Here is a 24,556-nt window from a genome sequence, read left to right on the forward strand (position 1 = left end):
GATTATGAGTGAGGAAGAATGCAACCTGAGCTTACTTTCCTATATCTGAAATAGCTATGGGGAGCTAACATATCTTTCAGAACAGCAAGCAGACAGGGCCTGGAATACCAAGAGAAGTCCTAGCTATTTAATAAGCAGGTACCAGCATAGCCTCTCTTCTGGCCATGAATGCACTGTAATGCCTCTCTGCCTTTGTCTATACCTATTTCCTTCCATTGGCGCAGCTCCACTGATAAGTGTAAACAAGGCACCAGTGATGTTATTACGCCACCATGTTGTCTGGAATGGGGGCATTCTAGACATGTAGGGATACATGTGCATGACACAGTGGTAAAGACGATGCAGGTGGCTTTTCTACACTAGCCCTCTCACTGCTGCTTCTCACAATGGAGCTGCATTGGTATTGGCAATGGTGGGAAATATGTAGGGGAAAAGGCTAATGTAGACACAACCACTGAAAGCTGAAAGTATCAGGAGTCTTCTTGTTATGATTAGCCACAAAGGAGAGAATATGTTGCAAAAGGAACTGAAGCAAATGCAAGAAATATTCTTAAGGTTTGCTTCTGCTGCCAGTTTAATTTGTTGACAATAAAGCATATTGCCCTGCAATAATTGGCAAACCAGGTGCTCTGTAAAAAGTTTGAGAGCAAAAGCACTAGGTCTCTGAGAAAGCATATATAACATGAAGAATGATGTTGGGTTATTATACTTATAATTGTAAAATAGGATGTCTGCCATGGAAATAGCTATTTTTAAAATAGTAAAAATTACTGTGAAGGATAAAAAAAACCTTTCATTGTTTAGCTATTTACTTCATCTATTCAGTTGTGATTTCAGTCAAACCACTGTAATGAGGGAAATATCAGATGATAACCTCATGTTCTAGAGTGCCTGAAACCACAACTGGTACTCATCTGCTTATTCACCAACTCCAGTCCAGTCATTTTCCATGAAGTTCCCTAAAAAAAAAAAAAACCACAACAGTTCTTCCAATCAGTCTGCCTATTATTAACAAAACAATGACATGGGGGGGGGGTTGCGCGCTGTCAGCCTCCACCCCAAACCCCGCTTTGCCTTCCAGCATTTATATATGTGTTAAATATATAAACAAGTGTTTTTAATTTATAAGGGGGTCGCACTCAGAGGCTTGGTATGTGAAAGGGGTCACCAGTACAAAAGTCTGAGAACCCCTGTACTACATGTTCAATTCTCTTTAGTGAGTCTCTCACTTAACAGAGCTAATTCACACTTTAAAAATTCAAATGTCTCATATTGCCCTCCAAATTAGCCAACAGAGCTACTTTGACATACATAGTGGAATCTGCTATTTCGCCACCTCTAACACAACAAAACAATGGGTGAAAAAGGAGGATTTGGTTCCTTAAGATCTGCTATTGAGTGGCCAGGGAGGTTGAAGTGCTCTCCTACAGGTTTTTGTATATTGCCATTCCTAATATCTGATTTGTGTCCATTTATCCTTTTCCTTAGAGACTGTCCAGTTTGGCCGATGTACATAGCAGAGGGGCATTGCTGGCATATATAACATTGGTGGACGTGCAGGTGAATGAACCGGTGATGGTGTGGCTGATCTGGTTACTACGGTGCAAATAATTGATGGTCACATTAACACCACCTTATACCGAAAACCTACCGACCGCTATGCCTACCTTCATGCCTCCAGCTTCCATCCCGGGCACACCACAAGATCCATTGTCTACAGCCAAGCACTGAGGTACAACCGCATCTGCTATAACCCCACAGACAGAGACCAACTTCTCAAAATTACAGTACCCACACGAGGAAATAAGGAAACAGATCAACAGAGCCAGACGTGTACCCAGAAGCCTCCTACTGCAAGACAAACCCAAGAAAGAAACCAACAGGACTCCACTGGCCATCACATACAGTTCCCAGGTAAAACCCTCCAGCGCATCATCAGGGATCTACAACCCATCCTGGACAATGATCCCACACTTTCACAGGCCTTGGGTGGCAGGCCAGTCCTCGCCCACAGACAACCTGAAGCATATTCTCACCAGTAACTGCACACCGCACCATAGTAACTCTAACTCAGGAACCAATCCATGCAACAAACCTCGATGCCAACTCTGCCCACATATCTACACCAGCGACACCATCACAGGAAACCTAACCAGATCAGCCACATCATCACCGGTTCATTCACCTGCACGTCCACCAATATTATATATGCCATCATATGCCAGCAATGCCCCTCTGCTATGTACATCGGCCAAACTGGACAGTCTCTAAGGAAAAGGATAAATGGACACAAATCAGATATTAGGAATGGCAATATACAAAAACCTGTAGGAGAGCACTTCAACCTCCCTGGCCACTCAATAGCAGATCTTAAGGTGGCCATCCTGCAGCAAAAAAACTTCAGGACCAGACTTCAAAGAGAAACTGCTGAGCTCCAGTTCATCTGCAAATTTGACACCATCAGCTCAGGATTAAACAAAGACTGTGAATGGTTTGCCAATTACAGAACCAGTTTCTCCTCTCTTGGTTTTCACTCAACTGCTAGAACAGGGCCTCATCCTCCCCGATTGAACTAACCTCGTTATCTCTAGCTTGCTTCTTGCTTGCATATATAAACCTGCCCCTGGAAATTTCCACTACTTGCATCCAAAGAAGTGGGTATTCACCCACGAAAGCTCATGCTGCAAAACGTCTGTTAGTCTATAAGGTGCCACAGGATTCTTTGCTGCTTCTATTCCAGCACTTAACTGTCCTCATACACCTCTACCCCAATATAACGCGACCCAATAACACACAAATTTGGATATAACGCGGTAAAGCAGTTCTCCAGGGGCCTGGGCTGTGCACTCCAGTGGATCAAAGCAAGTTCGATGTAAGGCGGTTTCACCTATAATGTGGTAAGATTTTTTGGCTCCTGAGGACAGAGTTATATTGAGGTGGATGTGTAGTTAGAAAAGTTTTCCTAATACTTAAATTAAAATTTCCCTTGCTGCAGATTAGGCTGATTACTTCTTGTCCTACTTTCTGTGGACATGGAGAACAGTTGATTACTATCCTCTTTATCACAGCCCTTAACATATTTGAAGACTGTTATGTCCATCTTCACTCTTCTTTTCTGAAGACTAAACACACCAAGTTTTTTAACCTTTCCTTATAGGTCATACCTTTCTAAACTTTTTATCATTTTTGTTACTCTCCTCTGGACTCTCCAGTTCGTCCATATCTTCCTTAAAGTGTGGTACACAAAACTACCCACAATACTCTGGCTTCGCAGAACAATTACCTCCAGAGTCTTGCATACAACAATTCTGCTAGTAGACCCCAGAAGAATATTTGTCTTTTTTGCAACTGCATCACATTGTAGACTCATATTCAATTTCTGATCCCCTATAAATCCCAGATCCTTTATGCAATACTACTGCCTAGCCAGTTATTCCCCATTTTTGTACTTGGGCATTTCCGTTTTCTTTCCTGATTGTAGTACTTTGCACTTGTTTTTATTCATGTTCATCTTGGTTTTCAGATCAATTCTCCAATTTCTCAAGATCACTTTGAATTCCAATCCTGTCCTCTAAAAGGCTTGCCACCCCTCCTAGTATGCTTTCCACTCCATTATCCAAAATCGTTAGTGAAAATATTGAATAGTACCAGACCAAAGAAAGATCTCTTCAGGACCCCTCTGGATACATCCTCCCAGCCAGAGAGTGAACCACTGATAACTACTCTTTGAGTATGATCTTCCAACCAGTTGTGCACTCACCTTATAGTTATTATATCTGACCATATTTCCCTAGTTTGCTTATGAGAATGTTATGTGGGACCGTATCAAAAACCTTACTAAAATCAAGATGTATCATATTTACTGCTTCCCCCATCAAGTAGGCCAGTAACCTCGTCAAAGAAGAAAATTAGTTTGGTTTGGCATGATTTGTTCTTGACAAATCAATGTTGGCCTATTATTCTTTAAGTGCTCACAAACTTATTGTTATTTGTTCCAGTATCTTTCTATTAGGCTGCATGACCTATAATTCCCTTGTCCTCTTTGTTTCACTTTTTAAAGTCAGAATCATAGAATATCAGGGTTGGAAGGGAACTCAGAAGGTCATCCTGCTCAAAGCAGGACCAATCCCCAGACAGATTTTTTTGCCCCAGATCCCTAACTGGTCCCCTCAAGGACTGAACTCATAACCCTGGGTTTAGGAGGTGAATGCTCAAACCACTGAGCTATCCCTCCCCGGATAAATCTATTGTGACTTCACCCCTTGAACACTAGTGTAAGTCTTTGTTCAAGGTATGCCTTCTGAGGTATCATTTGAAAATTTACAATTTTCGTCATTGTGGTCAATAATGCTGGTCATTATTGTCCTGGTAAAATGTGTGGGGCAATCCTGTTTAATGTAAAATTATAAGATTCCACCATATGGTGTTACTAACACATGTTCCAAGTCTGGGCAGCAGCCAAACCGGTTCCTGAGGGTATGGCTACACTTGCAGCTGTACAGCGCTGGAAGTTAAAACTGTCTTCGTACAGCTGTGTAGGGAAAGCGCTGCAGTGTGGCCACACTGACAGCTACCAGCAGCGCACTGTCGTGGCCACATTTGCAGCGGTGTTGGGAGTGGTGCATTATGGGTAGCTATCCCAGCGTTCAAGTGGCTGCAACATGCTTTTCAAAAGAGGGGGAGTGGGGTGGAGTGTGACAGGGAGCATGGAGGAGACAGAGAGTGGATTTTTGGAGCTGACATTGTGTCAGCTCCCTGCCTTGCAAGTTCCGACCCCTTCCCCCACCCCTCTCTCATTCACTAAATGCAAATAGCCTTTGTTTTTTTCCCCTCACAGACCAGATAAGCAGCTGTTCCGAAACGGACACCACCCCCCTCCACCCGCCGTGCTGCTTCTCTCCTCAAGCAAACACTAGCTGTGGACATTCCAAAGGGATCCCCCTGCCTGCCTCTGCTCATTCACAGCAAACAGTAGCTGTGTTTGTTTTTTAGATAAGCAGTTCTGAGAGCCCTGACTTCACAACAAAACAAACAGAGGCATCACAACAAAACAAAGAGTGTTATCTTTACTTAAAAGCATTATGGCAAGGTTCCGGAGGTCAGTTACAGCGTAGTAAGATTAATCACTGTTTACACTGGCACCCCAGCGCTGCAGCACCAGCGCTGTTCTCTTGATTCCTCTCGTCGAGATGGAGTACAAGCAGCGCTGTAGCCAGGGAGATACAGCGCTGTATGTGCCTTGCCAGTGTGGACGGGGAATGAGTTACAGCACTGTAAAGCCACCACCAGCGCTGTAACTCCAAGTGTAGCCAAGGCCTCAGAGACAAAGGGTAAGCTGGCACCACAGCCAGGTGTAAACAAGGCAAATGGGCCATTACCTGCTAAATGTCCTTTCTTTGGCAGGAAACAGGGCATGGGCAAAAAAATCTACATCTTAGCAAAGAAACAGTATGGGATTCCCATACACACAGACTGCCTGTCACCATGCTCCCAGCTGGAGATGCTTCTCAAAGGGGGGAGAGGACTATAGAAAGAAAGGGGGGATACCCCAAAAGTACTCCCTTCTCTCGCTCTCCTCCCCAGAACCTGAAGGAGGAAGGAAGCAGCACTGGACAGGGCGAGGGGTCCTGACCTAAGAGTTTGGTCTGTAATCTACCAAAGCATGTGGTGAGAAAACCTTGCTTTGAATTTAACATAGTTTGTTAAATTAGGCACCAATTGTGTTTTATCTTTATTTTGCTTGTAGCCATTTCTGACTTTTATGCCTCATTACTTGTACTCACTTAAACTCTCTCTCTCTCTCTCTCTCACCATAGTTAATAAACTTATTTTATTGTTTTATCTAATCCAGTGTGTTTGAATTGAACTGTCTGGGAAACTCCATTTCTATTAATTAAATGACAGACTTTTTATAAGCTTGTACTGCTCAGGTGAGGGGAGGGCAGTACAGGACATAGATTTCCAGGGGGAAATCTAAGACTGGGAGTGTGTTGAGGTCACCGTGCAGTATAAACAAAGCAGCTAAGAGCCAATGTGTGGCTGGCTGCAGCACACACACAGAGCTGGGAGTGACTTACATGCTGGAGGATATTTGTGAGCAGTCCAGACTGGAGGCTACAGCAGCAAAGCAGCGTAAAGGGCACCCCAGGTTAGAGGGCAGGGGGACACAGCTACTCATTAGTCTGGATTGTACCCTGGGTATGTCACAACTATGTTTGTTCTTCTCCAGTCCTTGGGACCTTAACCAGGAGTTCTCAAAGGTAATCATTAATGGTTCCAAGATTGCTTCAGCTAGGTCTTTAAGTACCCTAGGGTGAATTTCATAGATTCCAAGGTGAGAAGGGACTATTGTGATCATCTAGACTGAACTCCTGTATAACAGTCCATAAAATTTCCCCAAAATTATTCCTGGAACATATATTTTAGAAAAACTTCCAATTTTAATTTTTAAATTTCCAGTAACAGAGAATCCACCTGTCAATTGTTCCATTGTTGTTGTTTTTTACTTTCACCATTAAAAATGTACACCTTATTCCCAGTCTGAACTTGTCTAGCTTGAACTTCCAGCCTTGGATCATGTTATAGCTTTCTCTGATAGACTGAAGAGCCCATTATCAAACATTTGTTCCCCATGTGGATACTTATAGACTAATCAAGGTCACCCCTTAACCGTCTCTTTGTTAAGCTAAATAAATTGAGCTCCCTGAGTCTATCACTATAAGGCATTATTTCTAATCCTTTACTCATTCTCATGGCTCTTCTCCAAAGCCTCTCCAATGTATCAACATCCTTCTTGAATTGTGCACACCAGAACTGGACACAATATTCCAGCAGTGCTCGCACCAGTGACAAATACAGAAGTAAAATAATCTCTCTACTCCTACTCAAGATTCCCTTGTTTATGTTTCCTAGGATCACATTAGCTCTTTTGGCCATAAATTTACACTAGGAGCTCATGCCCAGCTGATCATCCACCATGACCCCCAAATCATCAGATCCTGCCCACCTGAATATATCTAACTTATCTAAATATTCTTTAACCTGTTCTTTCCCTATTCTGGCTTGTGTTCCTTCCACATTGTTGTTAGTATTAACTGTGCAAGCATCTGTCACCATTAATCTTTTTAAATGAAGACTGAAGCAAAATAAGCATTAAACGCCTCAGCCTTCTTGGTCATCTGTTATTAGTGGATCTACACTCTTCTACATCTTTCTCTCACTCCTAATTATAAACCTTTTCTTAGGTGCACCTAATTTTGTCCTTACATGCTTGTGCTATTCTTTTGTACTCCTCCTTAGAAATTTGTACGTTTCCACTCTTTAAATGACCTCAAAAATCAAAAAGGAATCCTACAAAGAGGTCTTGTGGAAGCCATATTAGCTTCTTCTTATTCTTCCTATCTTTCCTTCGCATCAGGATAGTTTGTCGTTCTGCCTGTAATATTGTTCATTTGAGGAACTGCCAGCTCTCCTGAACTACTTTTTCCCTTAGTTCTTCTTCCCATGGGACCTTACCTACCAGTTGTCTGAGTTTGTTTTTTTTAAAAAACAAACATACTTTAAGTCCATTGTCCTTATGCAGAGGTGCCGACTTTCCAATGTGCCAGGGCATGCTTGACCCACCCCAGCTCGGCCCCAGGTCCCCCCCACTACCTCTTCCTGCCCTGGCTCTTCCCATCCTGTTCTTCCCCCTCCCCCAAGCACACCATGCCCTCACTCCTCCCCCACTCCCTCCCAGTGCCTCCTGCATGCCACAAAACAGATGATCGCAGCAGGCAGGAGGCACTGGGAGGGAGTGGGGGAGGTGCTAATCAGCAGGGGCCACCAATGGATGGGAGGCACTGGGGGAGGGGAAGGGAGGTAATGGGGGGTTACCTGAGAGTGCTCAGCACCCACCATTTTTCCCTGGGGGTGCTCCAGTCCCAAGGCACCCACAGAGTTGGTGCCTATGTCCTTATGCTCTTCCTTGCCTTAGAACCTTGAACTCAAATCATTTCATGATCATTTTCACTCATTTTGCCTTCCACCTTCAGAATTTCAAATAATTCCTCTCTGTTGGTCAGAATCAATGACTGCCTCACTTGTTACTTCCTCCATCTTCTGAAACAAGAAGTTTTCCCCAGCTGTGATGGAGCTGTACTCCCCACACTCACCCTGAAGGGATTAATTTAGGCCAGAGGGTGCAATTAACCTAATAGGCTGCAAACCGTGAAGCATTTAAGCTGAGAGGAGAGCCCTAATTAACAGATGCTCACCTGTGCAGGAACAGACAGGGCTTCTGTAAGACTAGAGAGCTGGTAGCCAGAGCTGTCCCTCAGGTACAGCGAATCGGGGCTACTGCTCCAGGCCCTGCACTTTGATGTGCGTGTGTCATGCGTGGGGCACTAGGCCGGCCCAGAGGGTGGGTGCCTGGGGGGCCAGCCCAGCCCGGGGGGTGGGGTTAGGGGTTGGTGGTCCAGGCCGGCTGGAAGGTTAGCGGGGGGCCTGGCACCGGTAGCAGGGGTCGGGCCCGCACTCACCAGCGGGAAGCACCCCCCAGCACATTGTATTTCTTTTTCTTGCTTGGCATTGTGGGGCATGGGCTCAGTCTCCAGCAGCAACCCCAGCGTGGCCCCACTGGCTCCTGGCATCGCCGGCCACCAGCATCCTAGTGCTGCCGCAACACGCCAGCGCCAGGCTGGCCCCATCCATTGCCCTTCCGCCCCGGACCCCTCCCTTTTCTGGGACCCTCCAGCACAGGGGGCCCCCCTCACCTCTAGCACAGGTGCCACCCTGTGACTCTCCATCATCCCTTGTCCCCCAGCACTGGTGTCCCCTCCCCACACCAGATTTAATCTGTATAAAAAAAATGTTAAGTGGAGCCCATACAGGCTGATTTGTCCTGGGCTTTACCCCCAGCCCCCAGGGATGGCCCAGCTGGTAGCAGAAAGGGCACTGCAGGGAGGACAGCTACAGTCACTTTCCCTGGGACAAGGAAGAGTTTGTCTAGCAGACTAGAGAGAGGGGTTTAGCTAGTAGAGCAGACAATGCAAGCTTGGGATAGCCTAGGTAGAAACTAGTCCAGGGGTGTGACAGGAAGGTTCATGGTAGTACTGACCTTAGCTGCTGGAGACAGGGCCCCTAGGCAGGAACCCAGTATAGGGGATGAGCCTGGGTTCCCTACCAGCCACTGAGCGAGTGGCACAATATGGGCAATGAATCTGACTACTGTCTAGGATTGTTCATTCTAGTCACCAAGGGAGTGGCTCAGCTAAGGCAGTGAGGTTCAGGACTGCCTGGGGTGGTGTGGAAGACTGACCATACCCCAGATGGGGAGGGCTGTTTTGACTTGGCTGGAGGGCTAAGCCACGAAGATGAGGCGTAACAGCTCCTGAGGAGTAAGAGAGAGGCCACAGAGCAAGAGCCTGAGATGACAGGCTGAACAATTGCAAGAAGAGGCTCTCGGGCTGGCAGAGCTACTCCCCAGACATGACCAGAAGGAGGTGCTCCGGTGGTGAGCAGAGGTTCCCAACACATTCCAAGAACTCACTGGACGTTTTGAGTTTTGCTGTATTACTTTTCCAGCACATATCTGGGTAGTTAAAGTCCATTATCACTAGGGTAACCAGACGTCCTGATTTTGAGGAGTTTGTCCCGCATCCCAACCAGAGTACGGTCGGGACTCTATTTGTCCCAATATTTTGTTTCCTGGTCTTTGTCTGTTACAGCTGCCTCCCTGCTGCATTCCTTTTTGTTTTCCTCTCTGTGTGGCCGCCCCTCCCGGCCATGGGGCTAGCAAGAGTCATAGCCTGGCCCTGCTCAGTGGAATGGCCTTTGCAGACTAACCGGAGCCATTGCTCTGCTCAGGTGGGGGTGGGCCTCTGCCTCCTTTGTTCAGACCTGGGCTCGGTGTAGGGGGCGCTGCCCAAGAATGCAAGACCTTATATGGCCACATAGCTGAGCATGTAAGTCATGTCTGTGACTTAGAACTAGCCCAGACACGTCTGTGCACACCTGAAGACTTTTCCCTGCTTTCTCTCCTCCCCTCTAACAAGGGGGACCAATCAAAGTTACTGGCGGGAAACTGCCTAAGTCTGCCTATATAACCAGACATTTTCTAATCAGACCTCGGAGAAGGTCCTTGCTTTGCCACCTGCTCTGATCAGCTAGGGGTCTTTGGGAGGCCCTCTCCCCGCTCTCGTTTGTTTTTGAGCGTACCCCCGTTTTTAAACTCCCCTCCCACGAACAACGAATTTTGCCTGGAGATCTCCTGATTATTGTGAGCAAATTGAGTCCTCTCTGCGTCCTCTGATGCTGCTGCTGTGCCTGCTTCTGCCTCTGCTGTTGTCCTGGGGATTGGTAAGAACTCTCTCTTGCAGACCCTCCCTGTTCTAGCTGCTGGCTTTTCTTTCCCCAACAGACAGACCCAAGTTAACTCCTTGGTCTGCATCTGTAATCTGGTTCTGGTTCTGCAGCTCCTTTGCTGCTAGAAATAAACCTGTGCCTCCCTGGATTCTATCCTGGGCAGCTCACTTGCAGTTGCTCCACTGCTGCAGCCACACCCTTGGAGAACCACCCCTAGTATAAGGTGCACTCATTAGGTTAAGTTAGGTTTAGCATTATACTCTGTAAATTAGGCTTAGAGAATTGTTGCATTGTGTTTTGTTACTTGCTAATTTGTGTAGTCTTGGTTAAGTTAGATCATAGATAAGATTTTGCTGTGTTTTGCATAATTGTGGTTAAGTCTGTCTTTCCACTGCAAACCCCGCCCCCCGCCAGCTTCTTTGTGTCCCTCTGACTCCTTACAGTCTGTCTGTTCTCTGTGTCTAAGTTTAAATCCCCCTCTGCTCCACCACGTGCTCCTCTTCCCCCATCCCAATCTAGCATAAAACCCCATTGGTTACTTTTTCTTCTCTGATACACCTCACATTCTACATTTACACCACTGTGACACATTTTTACCTAAAATTGTTTGTTATTTAACATATTTTTCCATAACTGTTAGTTGGTTATATGCTGCTGTGACACACCTTTCTACATAGAAATTGTTAGCTACCTGTTACATTTATACCTCAGTGTTAATTGTTTACCAACTGTATTGTACCCCACTATTGAAACCCCCATACTGTTCACCAAAAGAAACCCCTCCCCAATTGTCTACCTTAACAAACCCCACACCCCTCACTATTAAATTTTCCCTGTTTTTGCATTTTCTTAATAAAGTTTATTTTGCGCCCCACCCGTGTGGTAATTGTCCCCCAAGATCCCCTGCATGCTGGCAGGGACAGTCTTCGGCAGCAATTTGGCAGAGAGTCCTTCAGTCGTGGACAGTCTTCAGCAGCAGGTGCTCCTGTCTTTGGTGGCAAGGTTTACTACCCGCTGCCGAAATACCGCCGAAGACGGTCCGCGACCGAAGGGCTCTCTGCCAAATTGTCGCCGAACTCCCAGACAGGTGAGTGTAGGTAACCCCCCCCCCCGCCCCGCCCCCACGGCGGTCCCAATATTTTCCCTAATTATCACCAAGTTTTGTGTTTTGGATATTTGTTATTCTAGAAAAGGCTCATCCACCTCCTTTTCCTGGTGTGGTGGTCTATAGCAGACTCCTACCATTACATCACCCTTGTTTTTTCCCCCCTTATATCTTCACCCAGAGACTTTCAACTGATCTGATTCTCACCTCTTTCTGAACCTCAGAACAAGTGTATATATTGTTCATGTATAAAGCAACACCTCCTCCCTTTTTTCCTCTGACATGTCCTTCCTGAGCAAGCCATACCCCTTTATATCAATATTCCAGGCATGAGATTTATATCTCTTCAAACATAACTTCCCAATTTGGTTCTAGACCAATGCAGGTGGAGCGTAAGGGCTGCCTACACAGCAAAGATAATCATTTCAGGGGATTCTTTTATAACACAATAGTCCCTTAATCACAAACAAACAGTTTGGTCTTGGCTATGTCAAGCAAAATGCCAGTGCACCCATCCCAGCAGCAAATTACAAGTGCCCCAGACCAGTTCAGTTGCACAGAGTTGGAAATAGAGCCAAGACTCCACCCAATCCTCACCTACCTGCTCTGAGTGCAGGGAGCAGCAGGCATGAGCACTGGCTTACTCTTGTGTGCCTGGATCCAAGACCTGGATAGTCCAGATTCTTACTCTTCAATCACCCCTGTGTGAGCTCATAGTTCAAGTCACTAGCCATTAAGCGGGAACATGGAATTTGGAGTGCTCATCAGTTTAAAAGGGAAATATTTAATTAATATACCACTAAAAATAAACTCCTTAGGCAAGCCACTCAACAGGAAAAAATACCAGCATGGTACTTCATGGCATGAGCCACAATAATGGAAGCAATACAAATCACAAAGGAATCCTACAGCAAAACTGCCTGCTGAGTTTATTTTTCAGTTATAGCAACTCAACTTTCACATGGTTTGTGTTTTTGTTCTGTCTCATTAAACAGAAATGTTGATTTAGTTTGGGCCAATAGATTAGTTGTCATTCAAACCCATAACTATATATATATATATATATAAAAATTGTAAATTAAAGCTGTGTGCATGAATGAATCTATGAATTCATTTTAATGTCTAACAATAAATAAAAAACCACCCATATGTAAAGGTCTACCACATTATGACTATGAAAATCAGATCATGGACTGTAAAATCTGGTCTTTTGGGTACTCTTACACAAAAAAAAAGTAGGGTAAAAGTATACAGAAGTACACAGCATTTCTCAAAGTGGGGATCCTGACCCAAAAGTGGGTCGTAAGCCTATTATGGGGGGCGAGGGTGGGGAGGGTGTTGCAGTAGCTTACTTCCACACTGCCTTCGGAGTATAGCAGCTACTGGCCAGGTGCCCAGGTCTAAAGGCAGCATCACCTTCAGCAGCAGAGAAGGGGGGCAATACTATACCATGCCACCCTTACTTCTGTGCTGCTACTGGCAGCAGCATTGCCTTCAGAGCTGGGCACCTGGCCAGCAGCTGCCACTCTCCACTCTGCCTTCAGAGCTGGAGGATTCTCTGCAGCTTGAGGTCTTCAAACCACAATTTGAGGACTTCAATAACTCAGACATAGGTTAGGGGTTTGTTATAGAAGTGGATGGGTGAGATTCTGTGGCCTGCATTGTGCAGGAGGTCAGACTAGATGATCATAATGGTCCCTTCTGACCTTAAAGTCTATGAGTCTATGAGCTGGAGAGTGGGGCTGCTGGCCGGGCACCCGGGGGTGTAAATTATTACAGACACACAGAAGAGGGGCACAAACAAAGTGGTATGAGAACCACTGTCTTCGAACATTTTCCCCGTGCATCTCTAGCTATAGGAGGGATCCAGAGTTCCTGGACAGCCTCCCACCTTTTGTTCCCCAAGATCTGGATGCCCTTCAGTTCAAACCCCTTCCATTTCAAAAGGGTTTGCAGGGGTTTTCTCTTCAGTCACTATAGATATTTAAAGTGGGGAAAACTCCATCCTATCTTTTTTCCTGAAGACTGAGGTTTTCTTTTCAGTTTTAAGCTGTTCCCATTTGTTTTGATGGTTCCTAGGTGCTTGAAGCCAGTTGTATCTTGTTGGGGAGGTTGCCCCTCTCCAACTGATTACTTCACTGCCCTGTTATGAGGTGATGCTGAAGAAGTTGCACCACAGTTGCAATTTTCTTCATATTTATATAACACACACACACACACAATAACCTGTATAAACATCTCATCATGACTATTAAGCTCAGTGCATTACAAGCTTTCATAAAAGAGCTTACTCAATATACTTGACTGTTAAATATCACAGTATGCAAATAGTTGGTTTAACTGCTTATTTGAAGTGGGGGGTTAAAATTTTGTTTTTTTATCCCAGAGGTCCCTGGACTTTCACAAAATGTATCCCCCTCTTCCTCCACTACCATATACCCTTTTTCTATCATCAGTTTTCCATTGCTCACTCAGCTCTAATGCAGTGGTCCTCAAATTGTGGGACATGCCCCCCTAGAGGGTCACAGAGGAATGTTCCAGGGGCCATGTGGTGGGGCCCAGGCCAGCCTCCACAGGAGGTGGGGAAGGAGCACTGAGCTTCCATCCCTGCTCCACCCCAGCCTCACTCCTCCCTCAATCCCATTCAGCCCCCAGTCCTGCTCTGCCTCCAGGCCCACAACAGCCCCCATGGGGGCGAGAAAGGAACACTATGCCCCCAACCCAGCTTTGCCACCACCCTCATACAGCCCCCAGTCCTGCTCTGTCTCTGGCCCAGCTCTGCCTTCAGACCAGATCCACCCCCTGTCTCACTCCACCTCCCCAACCCAGCTCTGCCTTCATTCCCTCTCTGCCCCAGACCAGCTCCACCTCTAGCCCCAGCTTCTCCCCCATCACCAGCTCTGCCTTCAGACCAGGCTCTGCTGCTGAGGAAGCCTTAGCTGTGTAGTAATGGAGGGGGGGACACAGACAGATTCCATTGATGGTGGGGCAGGGGCACAACTGGAAAAGTTTGCACACCACTGCTCTACTAGTTACCCAACAAGTTAGCTTGCCCCTATGATCTTCCAAGCTCCGGTCTACAGGGCTTTGTACAGTAAAATTCTATCAATACTCACCATGAAACTTGGCATTTATTTATTACCGTTAAAGTCACTTACCTGTTTTTCGTGTTTTGGTGTCATCCTCAAAACAGAAGATAAAAAAAATCAACCTGTAAAACAAAATGGGCAGACTAGTTAGCCCTTAACTTACTGTAAAATAGGGCTATATAATCCTTCTGCCACAAAAGAATGGGCCAGACCAGGGTAAATATAATATGGTGCCATGGGTTACAGCTAGGGGGGTTTCTGGGAGAACAAACAACAACAAGTGGCTTGAACCGCTACCTAAAACTTTACACTTCAGATGGAAAATGTCAACAAATGGACTGGAGGCATTTTCTTGGCATGCAGGAGTCCTTTATCGACAGAGATGGAGTAGGGTGCTGCTTCTGCCTTTCTCCCTGCAGCCTCTGCACACAGTCTTGTGTGCCTGGGTTGGGGGAGTGGAGGACGCAATACACTCCATCTATCTCCGGCTACAGATGGTCCTTTGAGGAACTACAGCAAAAACTGGAGTCTAAACTGCACCCCTGGAGCAGCAATGGCTTCCTGATATTCCCCTCTGCTGTGTCCAGCATGATCTGGATTAAGCAGAGTATCTGACCCATTAACTTTCTTTGCACAATAATGTATAAGTATTCATCTGCTCTGAAACAGGAACTGGAAAAGCATTTTGCAAAATGTATTGTGATAGCTTATTTCATAACTGCCTACAGCCTTATTTGGTGAATCACATAATATGCTCAGTCCAATTATACCAGAATGTTACCAAGATCTTGTCCACACAGCAGCTGGAACCATGCCAGCAAGAACTATGATTTAGGGTTACCACCATCCAGGTTCCACCACAGCTTCCTTAAGGAGTGTGGAAAGGGGTCCTTCCCTCCCGACCTGTCCCTCAGCCACAGTATAAAAATCACTAGAGAAACTTTTTGAGACAGATCAATTAATAAATACTGTGCAAAACAGGTAGTATGAATAGTAATGTAGGACTTTCCCTGCTTCTCACAAGATTATAAAACTGTGCTATAAATTACATAATCCATAGGCATTCCTCATGATTCATAAGGTCATACCTATAGGCATAATATGGACCATAAAGAAGCACACCTATATGAATTGGCGTGCAGGACTATTTTTGGAATCATATTACATTAGGAAATAAGACAAATATTTGCATTAGGATTCACATAGGGATTTTTTCATAAATATGTATTAAAACATGCTATAGATAACCTAGTCTAGAACATGATTGTAAAGAAAAAATCTTCCCATGTTATGAGTGACCTACCAGCATACATTGGCTTTAGGTGTGGGTAAATTTCATGGAGTCAGAGTTGTATTGTGTTTGTGTGTGGGGGTTTTTAAGTTATTTTCTAAAATTAGTGAATGTATTCAGGATAGATGAATACCCCTGAAAAGCTAGACCAGGTTGTATGCAGTTTATATAGATACACACACACCCCTATGTGGAAGTGGTGCCCATGTCCAAAATTAAGTTAAGCTCTTCAATGTTGCATGCATCTCTGACCATTGCACCTACATTCTATCTCGGGGTCCCCAATGCGGTGCCCGCGGGTGCCATGGCGCCTGCCGGGGTGTCTTAAGTGCGCCCACGTACTGGCCGGCAGACGAGCATCCACCAAAATGCCAAGCGTCATCACCAAAATACCGCCGATTTTCGGTGGTATTTCGGCGGCAACATCTCTGGATGACGCTGCTTGTCGGTGGCATTTCGGCAGCGACGCCTATTGATGTTGCTGCTTGTCGGCGGAATTTCGGTGGATGCTTGTCCACCGCCCTGGTCCTCCGTGGCTTGTCGTCTGGCTTCCAGGAATACATTCCAAATCTCTGCACAGCTTCAAAACAACTTTTTCTCTCCAGATCTACTTGAGAGAGTGCTATTTCTCCCTCAGGATTGGACAATATTTATCTGTGCACCAGTGAAAGGTTTAAGGTTCAATTTCACATCCTTAGGAGAGCAAAAACAGGAGCTTATACCAGTAGAAAGGATAGACTACCATGCCATTGGAAGCTTCCCAATGATATGGACAGCACTTGCTTCTCACTCTGGAATCTCCTGAGCTATCAGACTTTCCAGTCATTGCACATTATATCGAAAATATACTACTGGTAATTTTTAGAGGAGTCTTACATGTTTATTAAATTGAACCTTATACATATGGAAACGCGAACCAAAATAGCTACATTGTACCTAATTCACACCTCTAATTATTTAGGTGCAAGTCTGTGTGTGGACACTCTTAGGTCCCAGTCCTACTTACACACATACTTAACTTTACTACAATGAGTAGTTCCATTGATTTCAATGCAACTACTCATTAGTAGCAAGTTTAAGTACATGTGTAAGTCATTTTGGGGTCAGGGTCTTATTTTGGAATAAGAGTGTCCAGACTCAAGCCTTCACCGAAATAATGAAAGTGAACTGCAACAAATTTAGTTATTTCAGTTCCAATTTCCATGTAAATAAGGCCTTAGTTTTATTTTCCCTGCCCCTGAAAGTCCCGTACAGTTGAATTCACAGCAAAGAGATACAAAAATGTATTCCCAATATATTTTAAAAAATGCTACAACATTTCAAAAATACTTTTTCTGCAACATATCGCATATACATAGTATATGACGGTGTTGTTTGGCATAAAGGTTTTATCAACAAGCCTGTGGGAGGAAATGATTAGCATATTGTGTTTTGCCATTCTGAAGGAGACAGTTGTCCTTCAAAGCAGACATAAGATAACATGTTTCACCAGTTACCAACGTGTTCAAACCAGTTTGGAGGAAAAAATTTATTACATCATTAAGATGAGGTGACCCATTGTTTACGATAAGAACTAGGGCTGGGCAAAATTTTTCCAAAAATAAGGGTGGCAGTGGGGAATTTTGTGCAAATGTTTACTATACATTTCCCTCTGATTGAAATATAACCATTTGTCTCATTAATATTGCCACTGTTAGCCAAGTGCAACAAAACTTGTACAAAGTATATCATGTAAGGAGTCAATGGAAAAGTTATGATTCACTAAAGATGATTATCTTCTTTAAATCCATGTATCATCACTTTATCTGAAGTTATAAATATTGGCTATAGAGCTGTATCCCAAATGTGTTTGTTCCTGGGCTAACACCCACCCAGTAAAATCTACATTGAAGCCAGATAGCTTTGTGCTGATGGCCCAATCGGAGGCAATTAACTCTCACAATGGGCCATTGAAGAAACTCATTCTTCCCAGATGGCTCTTCCTGAAGATTCCAAATGGCCAATGGCTGCACCTGTGAGTCAGCAAGCCATGTAAGGGCATGTGACATGATCAGGTGACCCTGGACTCCATCTTGTGCCAGTATCTTTCCACAAACTAGGCTATGAGCTTTGTTTGAGATAGTAAGATTCCATCCACATGGCAGAGGATAGAAAAGACCCTTGAAACATCTCCATGTTGCCTCTTTCTGTTCTAATACTCTGGACAGACAACTAAAAAGAGCACTCTGACTATGAATTGAAGACCTTCCAATCTTTTGGAAGTTACCAGAGACTTTTCAAGCTAACAGTCTGTTACACCACTGCTATAACCTAATCCAAAGGAATTATGTATATCTACACACAATCTGTTAACCATTTTAACTCTCTTCTTTTCTCTTAAGCCTTTAGATTTTAATTACAAAAGGATTGGAAGCAGCGTGATTATTGGGTAAGATCTGAGTTATATATTGACTTGGGTATGTGACTGAGCTCTTGAGATCAGAAGAACCCTTTGTTTGATTAAATTGGTTTTCAATAACCACTCATCAAAGTCTAGTGTCTGGGGGGGTGAAAGAAGTGCTGGAATGCCTAAGGGGACTGCATTTTTGACTTCTTGTTAACCAGCGTGGTGAGACAGAAGTTTACTTTTGTTACTGGCTTTGTATATCTAAGGGTAGAGTAACCACCAGTTTGGGGGTGAGTCTGCCTTATTTCTCAGCAGTTTGTCCTGAATCTGGTATTCTGAGCTTTTACCCACTGAGGCAAGGTGACACCACCCTCATCACCACAGCATCTGAACAACTTTTAATAGTGCATTAAGCAATGGAACTAACATCTGTGGTTCATTTTCTCTCTCATCCTCTTCTCATGGGGGAAGCTGTGTGCACAATGTAGAGTTTTGGGTAATTTTGATTAGGTTTTTATATGTATAACTATGTACAGGCTGTTAAGTGTGTTAGTGAAGGCAAGGATGAGGAAGTGTGCGTTGCATGTGGAGCAGAAGATAGTAAGGTTTGCATTGGGCCTTACTTCCTGTGGGAGTCAGTTCCACAGTCTGGGACCAGATGCTTGTGAAACTTGCGTTACACAAGCAACTCATACAAACCTTTAGAGAAAACTTCTGTCTTCAGCTGCTAATGTTTGAACTCAGGTTCAATAAATAGACAGAGGACTAGAATGAAGCCAAATATTTGTTTCTAAGACCAGGTGTATTGGGGTGGTTACCCACTCCTGCCCTGAGGGGTTTAAAAAGTGGAGGGCTTGAAAGCTGCAGCTCTAAAAGCTGGGCTGATTGGGGAAGTGGCCACAGCTGGGCCACACCCTAATCAGGCCACAGCTGGCCTGTATAAAAAGGCCAGGGAAGCCAGGAGAAAACAGTCTCCCTCTGGCCTTAGAGGGAGAAGGGCCTGGCTGCAGGGAGCTAGACACTGGGTACCTGAGTGAAGCAGGGCTGGGGAAAGGCAGAGGAGCTCCTGCCTGGAAAGCCCCAAGCTGCGGCCTAGCATAAGGCCAAGAAGTACTGGGAGTTGCAGGGGACACCCCAGGGGTAGGCAAAGGCAGCAGGTCCAAACCACTTTGCCTATGATGAGTGGCTGACACTGCAGCCCACCCCAGGGTGTGGGGGGATAGGTGGAGACTGGACAGTAGCCAAAACTGAGGCAAAGTGGGGATAGTGGAGTGGGGGTTCCCCAGGGAGGGGAGACCCAGATTGGTGGGGTACTGCCAGGGGGCAGCACTGCCAGTTAAAAGGGGCATTGGGGTCCAGGGAGGGACATGGGGGGGCCAAGAGGACAGGTGGATCACTGGCCTGCAGAGGGTGCTCCTGGCTGGCAGTGAGCTAATTCCCAAGGACAACCAGCAGGAGGCACCACAGGGGTGAGTCCAGACCTCCTTCATCACCTGTACTTTAACACTGACTATATCTGTACCTAGTACCTTTCAAATCAGCTGGCTCTGTGTGCCCATTTGCAACCTTCACCAACCCTATTATAGCAGTATATGGGGGAGAAAAGCTGCACCTTTCTACCTCCCCAGGCCTTGTACCCAAGAAATTCTATCTGCTTCCTTCATCCCCTTTGGGAAGACAGAGACTGTTCAATCAGTGTGACAGATGCTGGCTATCCCCAGATAAGTAGCTCAGACCCCATTTCAGTTTTCAACAAAATAATATTTTAACAATTGTAAAGAAAAGAAACTGAAAAATAAATCCAATATTCAAATGCTTTTAAAAACCCAGGGTCTGATTCTGCTTTCCCTTCTATCAGTTTTACACCAGTGTAATTGCCTTGACTTCAGGAGAGTTACTCCCATATACGCTAGTATAAATTAGTGCAGAATTAGACCTAGTATCCCATTAAAAAGATAGAGATACTTCATCATAAAGCAAGAGTCCACAAACTGGCCTACTCTATTTAAGTAAGCCTACCATAAAACTAACCTGAAAGCTCAGCAGAAAATGAGAGAGGTATTACTGCTTGCTCACTCCAGCAAGTGTGAGCTACAGTAGGATCCCCTTTCTATGGCACAGCTGATTTTTTTTTAAATTGAGAAATTCAGATAAGTTAACAATAGAATTATATGAAGAGCAAAGTATGTCATATGTGTGGTACTTCACTAAATCTATTGAGCATAGATGTAGTCTATAGGTGGACCACAAGCCAAAATCCAGACTGCCAGATGCTTTTGAACAGACCACATCATCATTTTACTTACTCATTATTGTTGGTTTATTATTTATTTTTTTCTCTGGAGTCTGGACCTTGACTACGGTTTTGAATAGTAGTATTGTTACAAGTGCACACAAGAATCCAGTAAGGTCCTGATATATTATTCTAATAATCACAGAAAAAAGTAAGGTAGCTGCTACCAATTTCATGTCAATATATACACACACACATAAAAAGCTAATTAACTGAATATCTAAAGTCATTCTTGAAGAACCAGTTGGAAATGTGTCTAGAAAACTAGCATCACTGTTCTTATCTGCATACTATTGAAAACTGTTATTGAACATTAGATCCTGTGTCCTTGTCATAAGGAACAGACAAGGAAGTCAATACTAAATATATTGAAAAGAGCAAATATAGTGCCCATCTATAAAAAGGGAAATAAGGACAACCCGGGGAATTACAGACCAGTCAGCTTAACTTCTATACCCTGAAAGATAATGGAGCAAATAATTAAGCAATTTGCAAACACCTAGAAGATAATGAGGTGATAAATAGCAGTCAGCATGGATTTGTCAAGAACAAATTGTGTCAAACCACCCTGATAGCTTTCTTTAACAGGGTAACCAGCCTTGTGGATAGGGGGGAAGAAGTAGATGTGGTATATCTTGACTTTAGTAAGGATTTTGATACTGTGTTGCATGACCTTGTCATAAACAAGCTAGGGAAATACAACCTAGATGGAGCTACTATACGGAGGGTGCATAAGTGGTTGGGAAAAATCATTCCCAGAAAGTAATCATTCGTGGTTCACAGTCATGCTGGAAGGGCATAACAAGTGGGGTCCTGCAGAGATCGGTTCTGGGTCTGATTATGTTCAATATCTTCATCAATGATTTAGATAATGGCATAGAGAGTAAACAAAGTTTGTGGATGATACCAAGGTGGGAGGGGTTGCAAGTGCTTTGGAGGATAGAATTAAAATTCAAAATGATCCTGACAAACTGGAGAAATGGTCTGAAGTAAATAGAATGAAATTCAATAAGGACAAATGCAAAGTAATCCACTTAAGTAGGAACGATCAGTTGCACACATACTATACTTTGACCAAGACATTTAGACCTTGACCAAAAAGTGTTGACTACCCCTGGCATAGACCAAAAGAGTAGTCAGAAACAAGGAAAAGATCCTATAAAATTGCAAAATCAGACAAAGCTCTTGATATCTGAATGCATGAGAATAGGAAGAAGCTTTCCAAACTTTTGTAATGCAATTACTATTATTACAGGGGATCTTTTGTATTAGAAACTTTAAACTCAAAATTGATGCAAGTTTTAAAATGTCTTGTATTCAAATGGGAAATGCAATTTACTATTTCACAAATTGTGTAGTAAGACAGCAAGATTGACTTGACTTCAATGGGGCCAAGACTTCATTCATAAAATTTTAAATGTTTTGTAAAAGACATTTAGTGATTTTTTTCTTTTGTAATTCAATATAGGGATTTGATATACTTCAGTTTTCTAGCAAGTGCAGGAGTCACTGAAGCAGATCAACAGTTCAAATGTTTGCTTAAGCGAAGATTCTCTTAAAGAAAAAACTAAACACACAGTTGTGACAGAGAAATGGCCTGTAGAAACAAAGCAGAAAGCTAATTCTCTTGCTCTTTATAGTGAGTTTCCATTGAGATAGGGGGAGAGAGAGATGTGTACATGATGGGGAAGAAGAATCAAGAGAGAGAGTGGCAGATTTATAGTCTCGATAAAATGTTTTCTGGCCTGCAGGGAAGAAACCCACTGATTGAAATAGAAAAATTTGTTCCTTCCCTGTTTTGGTATCAGCCTGAATACCTTTTGTTTACTTAGATATAGATCTATTACATAGAAGTACCTATCCCTTGCTCTAGGTCAGTGGTTCTCAAATGTTTGTACTAGTGACCCGTTTCACATAGCAAACCTCTGAATGCAACCCTCCCCCTTATAAATTAAACACTTAAATATATTTAACACCATTATAAATGCTGGAGGCAAAGTGGGGTTTGGGGTGGAGGCCGACAGCTTGTGACCCCCCCCCCCCCATGTAATAACCTCATCACTCCATGAGGGGTCCCAACCCCTAGTCTGAGAACCCCTGCCCTAAGTGCTCCTTGACAATTCTTAAATACACACCATAAAACAGACCACTCATGTAAACCTTTTGAACCATTAAACCAAACAAACGATATTTAAGATCATCAAGCAGAGCCTTACTATTCCCTTACACTGGGCCATCTAGTGTGCTCTGAATGTTAATAAACTAGGGGTATTAGAGATCAAAATCAGGGCAGAGTGAATTCCAAAGCTAAGGGGCCCTCTCAGAGAATGCTTAGTTCAGACACTATCTAACAGAACAGTCTCAGGAATATCACTATCTTGAAAACTAAGTTTTGCTATTAGATGGGTAGCTGTGACACTGGCAAACCAGGTGCCAACTTATGCCAAGGTTCCCATGCCTCACTTGAATACTGACAAACACATAGCTGGAATCAGTCTGGTATTGATTGCTTGTAAGTTGCTGCATGCATTAATCTCGCTTATAACGCAAGTATTCCATGGGATAAAGGTAATATGTGAGCATTTGCATTGTAAGCCTCTGAAACTGCGTAAATCACTAGACCGGAAATGGATACTAATTACTGTGAAATGCTGACATCCAAAAGAAAGTGTTAGGTCAGGCGTGGGCAAAATCCAGCCTTTAAGCTCCATTGCCCCACTCCAGCCAGGAAGCAGGGTCGAAGGATTGCCCCGCTGCGCGAGCCCAGCACTCCAGCAAGTTCAGGACCTGCATGACGGGTGTGAGAGCACACATGTTACTCTGACTGCATAACCCAAATGTGCCTCATGCACCATCAGAGCCTGGAACATGCAAGCCCATGTGCCTGCTACTTGTTGGCTTAGGTGACGCTGATGTTTTTAGTAGTGTTAATTTTCCATTGTTGAGGATAAAACAGAGTAGTTGGCCAGGGAGTGCTCAGTGGCGGTTTTCAAAGTTATGGTCTGTCAGGACCTACGTGGAGGAGGAGATTTCTGAGGGAAGGGACTGGTGAATCTCAATGAGTTCCAATGACAGGAAGCTGACGCCCAACAAATCCACACTAGAGAGAGGGGGCATGGAAAGCATGTAAGTTTGGTTTAATTATTGTAATACATTATGATATTTTTAATAGTAAGTAAGGTTTTATGTTTATTTCCACTAGCATATATCTTTATTAAATAAAGTTTATTTGAATATCTCTGAATTGTTAATTTTGTGAGCATTCATGGCCTGCCATATAATTTCCATACCAATACCCAGATGTGGCCCTCATGCCAAAAGGTTTGCCCACCCCTGTGTTAGGTCCTGCCAAACAGAGAAGGCCCTTCAACACCAAATAAACTACTGTGGAACACCAGAGAACAAAAGACTTTATTGATTGCGCTCTCCCCATGAAAAGGAGGCATGCAAGTGAATTCCTCCGATCAGCTAAGTTTGCATCTTAGGGCTTTTTACTCCTTTCTCCCTTCTGCTCTAACAAGGAGGAACAGTGTCTCTATGCTGCTTGGACTCTGGAGAGCAAGGTTTTCTAGGTGTAAACAGGAGATCCCCAGTGTTAAGTCTGGATTAGCCCTAAGGAACATATAGAGCTTGCTTATTATAGAAGCTTCTATTACCTTTTGAAACTTAAAGCTAAGTCATTTGTGTGTATGTTTACCTGCTTTAACCTTGTAAATAACTCATTTCCTTTTCCTAGTTAATACATCTCCAGATAGTTTATTATAGGACTGGCTACAAGTGTTGTCTTTGGTGAGAGACCCCAGGTCAGCTGCACCTAAGTTAAGTGAGTGGTCCTTTGGGACTTGAAGTAGCCTAAATATTTTGTGATTTTTGGTGTAAGGGACCATCTATCACAAAGACAAGCTTGCCTAGATGGTGAGAAAGATCAGAGTACCCAAGAGGACAGTCTGACTTCAGGGTCAGGCTGTTACAGTGCTTGAAGAGTTTACACTTGATTGGCTGGTGAAATCTAAGTACAGAACTCTCAACCAATTTGACAGTTTGTACC

At 44.1% G+C, this 24,556-nt stretch overlaps 1 protein-coding gene across 1 annotated transcript in view; it reads right to left on the reverse strand.

Moving 5' to 3' along the window:
* The window catches only part of SNX10 (sorting nexin 10), a 59,819-nt gene that overhangs the window by 23,286 nt on the left and 11,977 nt on the right, over nt 1-24,556 (reverse strand). Inside the window, exon 2 of the mRNA XM_045006150.1 lies at nt 14,608-14,660. Within this exon, the coding sequence (XP_044862085.1) occupies nt 14,608-14,631 (24 nt within the window). The 5' untranslated portion in view covers nt 14,632-14,660. The remainder of the gene's footprint in view (nt 1-14,607; nt 14,661-24,556) is intronic.

The sequence above is a fragment of the Mauremys mutica genome, chromosome 2 (assembly GCF_020497125.1).
Source record: "Mauremys mutica isolate MM-2020 ecotype Southern chromosome 2, ASM2049712v1, whole genome shotgun sequence".
Lineage (NCBI taxonomy): Eukaryota > Metazoa > Chordata > Testudines > Geoemydidae > Mauremys > Mauremys mutica.